A 10,000-nucleotide genomic window follows, 5' to 3' on the forward strand; every position below is an offset into this window, starting at 1 on the left:
TATCAGTGATCCAAGTGTATCAGTGTTTTCCTGTCCAAGTGTATCAGTGTTTTCCTGTCCAAGTGTATCAGTGTTTTCCTGTCCAAGTGTATCAGTGTTCCAAGTGTATCAGTGATCCAAGTGTATCAGTGTTTTCCTGTCCAAGTGTATCAGTGTTTTCCTGTCCAAGTGTATCAGTGATCCAAGTGTATCAGTGTTTTCCTGTCCAAGTGTATCAGTGTTTTCCTATCCAAGTGTATCAGTGTTTTCCTATCCAAGTGTATCAGTGTTTTCCTATCCAAGAGTATCAGTGATCCAAGTGTATCAGTGTTTTCCTGTCCAAGTGTATCAGTGATCCAAGTGTATCAGTGTTTTCCTATCCAAGTGTATCAGTGTTCCAAGTGTATCAGTGATCCAAGTGTATCAGTGTTTTCCTGTCCAAGTGTATCAGTGTTTTCCTGTCCAAGTGTATCAGTGTTTTCCTATCCAAGTGTATCAGTGTTTTCCTGTCCAAGAGGATTTTCCCACATAATTTTACCAGTTGGTTCTTTCACGTGCACTAGGTGTGTGCTGACGCTGTGCTCTAGTGGCATAAAGACGTTTGAAAACAAGAGAACGCTGGCCATTAAGGAGAAGCGTGAGCGAAGGAAGCAGGGCTCAACTTCTGGAGACGTTTTCCCTTGCAACACCTGTGGGAAGTGCTGCGCATCCAGAATCGGCCTTTTCTCCCATATGAGGACACACACCGACAGATAAGCCTGCCTGCCTACTCGTCCGTCGGTCCGACGGGAGACTCCATCAGGTATATGCTACTACACACGGAACCTCGGCTTTCTATCATCGTCTCATCCGAATGACTAGCGTCCAGAGCACCACCACTCAAATCTGCAGTGGTGCGGGGAGAAAACTGCTGAGCGCTGGATTCAACAAACCCCGTGTGTTCAGATTCTCTGACTTCCCAGTAGGAGGACGCGTTCCATACCACCACTCAACGTGATACGTGAAACTGAAACAATCAACAACAGGAGGAAGGTGGCAGAATGGTTAAGACGTTCAGCTGCCAATATAAAGAGTCCGTGAGGGTGTGCGTTCGAATCCCGCTCTCGCCATTTCTCCCACGTTTGACTGGAAAATCAAACTGAGCGTCCAGTCTTTCGGATGAAACGGTAAACCGAGGTCCCGTGTGCAGCACGCACTTGGCGCACTGATAACGAACTCATAGCAACAACAGTGTTGCCCCCTGGCAAAATTATCTGAAAACGAAATTCACTCTGATTGGTAAACAAATATACAAGCATACACTCAAGGCCTGACTAAGCGCGTTGGGTTATGCCGCTGCTGTCAGGCATCTGGTTAGTGTGTAGCGTGTGTGGATTTGTCCGAACGCTATGACGCCTCCTTGAGGGACTGGAACAAACACTACCACCAACGGTGCTGTCGGATCAGGCGGGCAAAAGGTGTTGGTGGAGTGAAGTGTTTCCTCCACTGATGATTCTGATCAAACACCCACGATGAAGTGGAGCCCTCGAAGTGCTCCTTCAGTCAATCCTCACACAGTCTGCTCTGCAGTGACGTAGTGCTGTCTCAGCTGTTTCCTGAATCAGGGCCTTGACACCTTTGTGACAGCTGGCAGTCCGGCCTTGGCTGACACACACTGTGTGTGTGTGTGTGTGTGTGTGTGTGTGTGTGTGTGTGTGTGTGTGTGTGCGTGTGTGTGTGTGTGTGTGTGTGTGTGTGTGTGGCAGCCCTATACTGACTGGTGTCCTTAGGTGGATGTGAATTTATTGACACATTTTGTGTTTGACAAAAATATTCAAGGTTACTGACAAGAGTAAACGTCTTCTTCTTCTTCGCCTCTTTCACAGTGTCAGTCCAGCCCTTCCGATGAATGACGTGGTCCTCTCCAAGTCCTGTCTGGAGCCATGGAGCTTGGTGTGCAGCAGGGTTGGTGTCGTCCTCTCCAAGTCCTGTCTGGAGCCATGGAGCTTGGTGTGCAGTAGGGTTGGTGTCGTCCTCTCCAAGTCCTGTCTGGAGCCATGGAGCTTGGTGTGCAGCAGGGTTGGTGTCGTCCTCTCCAAGTCCTGTCTGGAGCCATGGAGCTTGGTGTGCAGTAGGGTTGGTGTCGTCCTCTCCAAGGCCTGTCTGGAGCCATGGAGCTTGGTGTGCAGCAGGGTTGGTGTCGGCCACACGGTGTTTCTCAGCCCCTTTCAGGAGGAGACAGGTCTGGAGAATTGTGTGTTCTGGTGTTTGGACCTCGAGACCATAGGAGCAGATGAGAGACATTGCCAGCTTTCATCTTCCTGAATAAGTGGTGGGCATTGAGACGACAGCAATGGACAGTTTAGTAATCTTATGATCACCACCTGTTGCCAGCGTTCAAGCAGGTGTTTTGAAAAACAACTACAACAACAAACAACCTACAAGAAATGAGTTCTCATTTATCCATACAGAGACTATTGTCAGATGTAGACCCACACTTAAGGACAGCGGATCAGTCAGGACCACAGTACACGTGGGCCCAGTCAATGAAGACACTGGAGACACGTGGGAACGACAAGTTCCGCCACAGGACCGGAAGTACACTCTACTATACCGCCATTGCTTCCACACCTTACTCGACAGACGTGAGAAATTCGGGCGCCGCCACTTGCTACGGATCAACTTTCTTGAGGGACTGAATGTATTGACAAAACAACAACAACAAAAACATGGGATGACGTCTTGATGACTCGTCGTCTTTTCTGCACTGACCTGAGTGTGTATAGTTCGCCCTGTGAGTGTGCAACAGACAGTTGGACACAGGCTTACAAACATACTGTTGGTCGAAAGCACACACACACACACACACGCACACACACATACACAGACACACACACACACAAACCACAACACACATACACGCGCACGTCCAATATCACTCTTAAATCAAACAGCAGCAGCAGCAACAACAGCAACAACACACATATACTAACACAGACAGACAGACACAGACACACACATACAGAAACACACACAGACAGACACAGACGCACACAAACACACGATGTACAAAGAAACGTGCTGCTATACGAGCTTCGTTCTCGAGGTAACCACCCCCCCCCCCCCCCCCCCCACAAAATCACAAGTGAGCGGAAATGCTCGAAGACCAGACCGGAAGCGATGACCTAGTTAGACTCCGGCGGTCACGCTGTGACACTACGTCATGTTGACCCAGATAGTGTGGTGTTGGAGAGAAAGAAATAGAGAGAGAGGGAGAGAGAGAGAGAGAGAGAGAGAGAGAGAGGGGGGTGGGTGGTGGTGGTGAACATGCGGGGGTGGGGTAGTAGGACATGACATGGACCTCTTGAACTTACTGGGCATAAATGTTGGCTCATTCCTTAGGACACTACAATGCAAAAAACAAAACAAAACAAAACAACAACAAAAATTGTCAAATGTACGCCTACTACAACACCGCTAATTGCTGTCAGTAATTGCTTTGCATTGCTAGCTTGTTTCGTCTTTGAACATTTGATGCCATTACATACATTGTGTCGTCCTCTATGTTGTGCACAATGCCTTGTTCATTTTGCTTAAAGCAGTTTCCTTTCTTTTCTTTTTTTTTTTCTTAGGCTGGAGCATCTTGTGAAATCTTGTGTGAACTTTCGTGGACGTGGAGTTGACATGGGGACATGGCTTGGTTCACGTGGACTGAGTAGGGACATGGCTTGTTCCCTTTTGAACTTAATAGGCACATGGCTTGGTTCACGTGGACTGAGTAGGGACATGGCTTGTTCCCTTTTGAACTTAATAGGCACATGGCTTGGTTCACCTGGACTGAGTAGGGACATAGCTTGTTCCCTTTTGAACTTAATAGGCACATGGTTTGGTTCACGTGGACTGAGTAGGGACATGGTTTGTTCCCTTTTGAACTTAATAGGCACATGGCTTGGTTCACGTGGACTGAGTAGGGACATGGCTTGTTCCCTTTTGAACTTAATAGGCACATGGCTTGGTTCACGTGGACTGAGTAGGGACATGGTTTGTTCCCTTTTGAACTTAATAGGCACATGGTTTGGCTCACGTGGACTAAGTAGGGACATGACTTGGTCCTCTTGGACTAAATATGGACATGGTTTGTTGTGTGTGTGCGCAAACACGCGCGCGCGCGCGCGTGCGTGTGTGCGTGAAAAATCGTACAGGTCACACGTGCAATATATTTTGTTTCTACGGGAGGAGATTTTCACGTTGTCATGTTCACCCCCAGTAGCGATGAATTATGGAAAGACAAACACACAGCACCGTTGCATAATTCAGTGCGTGTGTTGACATGGATTCACGGGTCGTTCACTTACACAATGCGGCGTGACAGCAACGCTCACACTTTCCATAGTCAGGGACAGCATTCGTGGGGTTTAAAACCGTTCCCACGGTTCATCGGGAAAAGCCTTGCCATTATCGTGAATAGTTTGGTTTTTGTTTTCCCCATGGACACACACTACAGACCACACAACAGCACCATCACCTTTGTATTCCTTGTGAAAAGTGTATGGGACCTGATCAATACGGTGTTTCAATGAGGAAAAAGTAACGGACTATTGATCAGCAACTTTGTGCCGTACAGACTATTCCGACCATGGATGAGAACCCCTTCTTTTTGCTTTGCAGATTCTGTCAATTATAAGCGCCAAAATTCAGTATGTTTTATTTCACGCACTTAATACGGATCACAGATTTGCATCATTTACTATGGGTACACGCGCATGCGAAGACACACACTTGTACTCCCTCCCCCACCACACACACACACACACACACACACACACACACATAAGCACGCACGCATGAGCACAAAAATATTTAACTCTTCATCGTTCACTTACAATTTTTTTTGTTAGTTTGTCTAAATGTCCAATAGCTAATTACATGCAAGTAGTTTGACATTTGACTCTGACATGTTTTTAGCAGTTAGTTGATTGTATGGCTCTTCTTGTTCGTCAGAAGGACAGTTTTATGGTTAATTAATTTGATTCCTTAGTTTGTTTCCAACCCCCGAATTTCCTTCTCCATTTTGAATTAATATTTGTAGTCACATCTGTAATTATATACGGTTCGAACATACACGTAAACACATACACTGCACACACTTTTCCCCCGTCTAAAATCATTTCAGAGAACACGTTAAATTGCTGACCAGTCAACAAGCACGCGCACACCGGCTCACCTGCAAAGCTTTTTCAATTTCCGAGTCCACTTGGTCTCTGGCGAGGTCGGTAGGGTACTCGGATATCCGGTACGTCAGGTTTCGGTACTTCCACTTGCTTCCTGCAAGTCACATCATCATCATCGTCATCAGCTTCATCTTTATCACCACCATACCATCGCCATCATCATCGTCATCGTTATCGTCACCGTTTTTCGTGGCAAAGATCACTCGAGATATCATCGTCACTGACATTCTCATAATCGTTCTTATCGCTACCATGTTCGACGACGTAAGGCGTTTTTCCCCAAAAGCAATCAACAGATGGTCATGATGATGATGATGATATATATATATATATATATATATATATATATATGTATGTATATATATATATATATATATATATATATATATATATAAAGAAAGAAAAAAAAGCATAACAATAACAAAAACAAGAACAAGAACAACAAGAACAAGAGCAACAACAACAACAACAATGATAATAATGATGATGATCATCATCAGCATCAGCATCATCACAGAGCCGCTGCTGAAGATGATGGTGATAGTGATGACGACGAAAATACTCAAGAAGATTAAAAAAAAAAAAAAAAAAAAATGATGAAAGTACATGCACATTTGTGTCATTCAACAGGTTCGCCTAAGAATCACACGCACCCCTTCCCACCAACCCAAGCCCCCCAAACACACACACGCACACACACACACACACACACGCACACATACACACGTACATACAGACATACACACACATGTACATTAACACCCACACACATAAACACACACACACACACTACAACATCAAGTGGAAGTCATTCACAGGACTGGGATTTGACCTAGATAGACACAGACCAACAGAAATACGGACATATAGATAGACAGGCAGACAGACAGATAGACTCCCCCTCAACCCCCCCTCCAAAAAAAAGGGGCCGGTAAAATAGGTCCCCGAATTCAGGATGCTAAAACTAGGATTTTAACCATGAACCTAGCCCAAAAGGAACCTGTTCCTGGCTCAACGGGACGTCAGTCTAGCGAACCTGTTTAGCAGAAACCTAGATGCTTGCCGTTCTCTGCACTAGCTGTTCGACAGCTTCAGTGAACCGCTTGTTTCCAGTTAACCTAGCATAACAAGACGTGAACCTTGCATAACAAGACGTGAACCTAGCTCAACGGGGCGTGGACCTAGCATAACAAGACGTGAACCTAGCTCAACGGAGCGTGAACCTAGCATAACAAGACGTGAACCTAGCTCAAGGGGGCGTGAACCTAGCATAACAAGACGTGACCTAGCTCAACGGGGCGTGAACCTAGCATAACAAGACGTGGACCTAGCATAACAAGACGTGAACCTTGCTCAACGGGACGTGAACCGAGCCAAGCGGGACGTCAACCCAGCGAACCTGTTTAGCAGAAACCACATGCCCGTCGTACTTCTCAGCAGCACAAGCTGTTGGACAGCCTCAGTGAAAGAAACGCTTGTTTCCGGTTAAGTGACGATCGCGTGCACGCGCATGCGCATTGATTGATCACCCCGCCTGCAATCGGCTTCCGTTGTTGTTGGCTGCACGGTTTCACTGGGGCGTGAGCACGCACAGATGAGATCTCTCTCTCTCTCTCTCTCTTACGCTCTCTGTCTGTCTATCTGTATCACTCTGTCTGTCTGTCTCTCTCTCACGCTCTCTGTCTGTCTGTCTATCTCTCTCTCCCTCCTCCTCCTCTCTCTCTCTCTTTCCGTTCTTTCCCTCTTTCTGTCTCTCTTTTTGTCTGTCTGCCCCCCCCCTCTCTCTTTCCGCTCTCTCCTTCTCTCTCTCTGTCTGTCTCTTTCTCTATCTCTATTTAGGCAAACGACATGAGAGAGAGAGAGAGAGAGAGAGAGAGAGAGAGAGAGAGAGAGAGAGGCACACACAGGGAGAGAGAGGCATTGAAGCAAGCTAGGAAAGCGTCATTGCATTAACATCGGAAACGTACCCAGTCGAGCGCAAACTTTCCAGCGCCACTGTGGCTGATGGCCAATGCGTCAGACCGTTGCACGTTCACACACACACACACGCTCTCTCTCTCTCAAACTCTCTCTCTCTCTCTCTCACACACACGTTCAACACACATGCACGCACGAACACACACACGTATACACACACTCGCATTCACACACACACACACACACACACACACACACACACACACTCAAACTCTAACACCAACACACCCACCCTCACACATAAATGTAATTTTACATGCACACCTTCCCCATCTACCCTTTACTATTTTCCTATGTCCCACTCTGTTCCTGTGAGCCAGCCTCAAAGCTTTCCCGTCCACTTAGCACTTGGTGTGGACAGAAGATAAACTGAAGACTACTTCTACACACACATGCTCCAGCAACCCTGTCTGTCTGTCTGTCCGTTCCGTTCCGTATCTATCTATCTATCTGTCAGTCAGTCAGTCCATTAATCTATTTAGCTATCCAACCATTCGTCCAACAATCAATCAATATATCTATCTATATATCTATTCACTCACTCATCTATCTATCTATCTATCTATCTATCAGTCAGTCAGTCGTCTAACAATCAATCAATCAATCTATCTATCTATCTGCCTATCTATTTACTCACTCACCTGTCTATCTATCTATCTATCTAGGTCAAATCCCTGTGCTGTGAACGCCTCCCAAATGACGCTGTAACAGCCGGTGTGTGTTGACGGTATATGTTTCGGTGACAGCAAATTGGGTTTGTTCACTTTGTTCCATCGCCTGTCGTTAACTTTCTCGCCTTGTGACCTTTTGTTGAATAAATCATCGTTAACTCCCCCTCCTCCTCGCCCCTCCCTTCCCACTCCCCCCCCCCCACCCCCAAACACACTGCCCGACCCTTCACATCCTAGTTGTTTAGGATTCAGTGCTCTTTTCGGCAATGCCCCCATAATCCCCCCACACCCCCTAGTGTAGTCTTCACAACATCGCATGGACGTTCACTCCAAGAGTCACACAGAGGCGTTCTCTCTCTCTCTCTTTCACACACACACACACACACACACACACACACAAAACCAAACCAACTCACTTACTCACACATTAATGTAACATTTTACGTATATGACCGTTTTCTTTACCCCCGCTATGCAGGCAGCCACAATCCGTTTCCGGAAATGTGCATGCTGAGCTTGTTCTTGTTTCCACAACCCACCGAACGCTGACATGGTTGTCGGGATTTTTAACGTGCGTATTTGATCTCCTGCGAGCGTATACGGTATACCCACGAAAGGCTCTTGAAGGTCTGCAAAAATGATGTTGACTCAGGGGATGGGAACAATCTCCACCCATTAACCCCTCAGGTGCCACGGGGATCGAACTGAGGACACTCGGGGCGAGAATCAATCCCTCTAACCACCGGACCACCGCCACCTGGAATTCTACCTTATGACAGGCCGCTTCGTCAGAATGACAGTTTGACACTACTGATTTTATTGACTCACTTGTGTAAACAAAGTGAGTCTATGTTTTTAACCCGGTGTTCGGTTGTCTGTGTGTGTGTGTGTGTCCGTGGTAAACTTTAACATTGACATTTTCTCTGCAAATACTTTGTCAGTTGACACCAAATTAGGCATAAAAATAGGAAAAATTCAGTTCTTTCGTCATTTTGTTTAAAATAATATTGCACCTCTGGGATGTGCGCAAAAAAAAAGAAAAAAAAGAAAAAAAAAAAAGAAAAAAAAGAAAAAGAAAAAAGAAGCCGAATTATATGCAAACTGCATTTACTGTTATATTTATATTTTTTGTATTCTCTAAACTTGGCACTTTGATCTGATGTTCTGACACAACAACAAGAGCAGTCATTATTATCATTTTTTGTTCAAACAGGAACTTCTTTTGCTAAGCATGGAAGTTTTTATTTATTTTGCAAACGTTTTGGTGCAAAGAAGGGAAATTACTCTGTAATTAATGCTAGGGGACTTAATTTGCCACAAGTGAGTCTTGAAGGCCTTGCCTCTCTTGTTATAATATTTATTATGATAATGTTCACCTTCATTAGGACACCAACCCAACAATAATTTCATTGTATGAAGAAAGAAATTAAGTTCGCTTTCTCTTGGTGACTTCTGGACTTCACACAGCCTCCTTTCTCTGCTGGTGCCACGGTTTGTACCAGGAGAGCGGTGTGCTTGTAGTGCCCAGCTGGCAAAGCGGAGCATCGTACTCCCAAAATGTTAGTGTGTCGCCCGCCTGCCCAGTCCTAATTTCGGGTAGAACTGCTGTCTGTCTAACTTCTACTTACTTACAAGGTAAGTCTCCTTTAACCTTTCAAATATATTTGTGTAACCAGACTGTCGTGAAACAGTGTTCGACAGAACATTGTCCCCCTTTAGAGTTGTCAATGAGGCAGGCAGCACACAGACAATACCATGGTTACACTACCACTACCACCACGCTACACCACCACAACAACGCTTGCCCAACAACTGTCAAACGTACGAGTGAATGACACACAAATCACTCGGCCAGCACGTGCCAAGCGGCAGCCGTCATCACATTTAATGTCCAACAATTGGCCCAAAGCGGCACGCTCCACGACACACTGACTGTCAGAGAACCCAGAATGTCACAAATCCCACCCCTCACCCCAGCGAAAGCAGGCACGAGCCAGCCAAACCTTCAAAAGGTCAATTGCCACCACGCCACGTTTTACTTGAAAAAAAGAAAGAAAGAAAGTGGGCCACGCGACAACGACCTTTCTCTTCTGACGGCAACATCCGGTCTGGAATGCATGCTGGGAATGTTTGTGGGGAGGGGGAGGGGGGTTGATCCTTGTG

General features: G+C 46.1%; 1 protein-coding gene across 1 annotated transcript in view; it reads right to left on the minus strand.

Annotated features, from left to right (window-relative positions):
- LOC143275360 (interstitial collagenase-like) overlaps positions 1-10,000 on the minus strand; it is a 143,933-nt gene that overhangs the window by 19,420 nt on the left and 114,513 nt on the right. The window contains exon 4 of the mRNA XM_076579420.1: positions 5,183-5,283. Coding sequence (XP_076435535.1) covers positions 5,183-5,283 — 101 coding nt within the window. The remainder of the gene's footprint in view (positions 1-5,182; positions 5,284-10,000) is intronic.

The sequence above is a fragment of the Babylonia areolata genome, chromosome 30 (genome assembly GCF_041734735.1).
Source record: "Babylonia areolata isolate BAREFJ2019XMU chromosome 30, ASM4173473v1, whole genome shotgun sequence".
Lineage (NCBI taxonomy): Eukaryota > Metazoa > Mollusca > Gastropoda > Neogastropoda > Buccinidae > Babylonia > Babylonia areolata.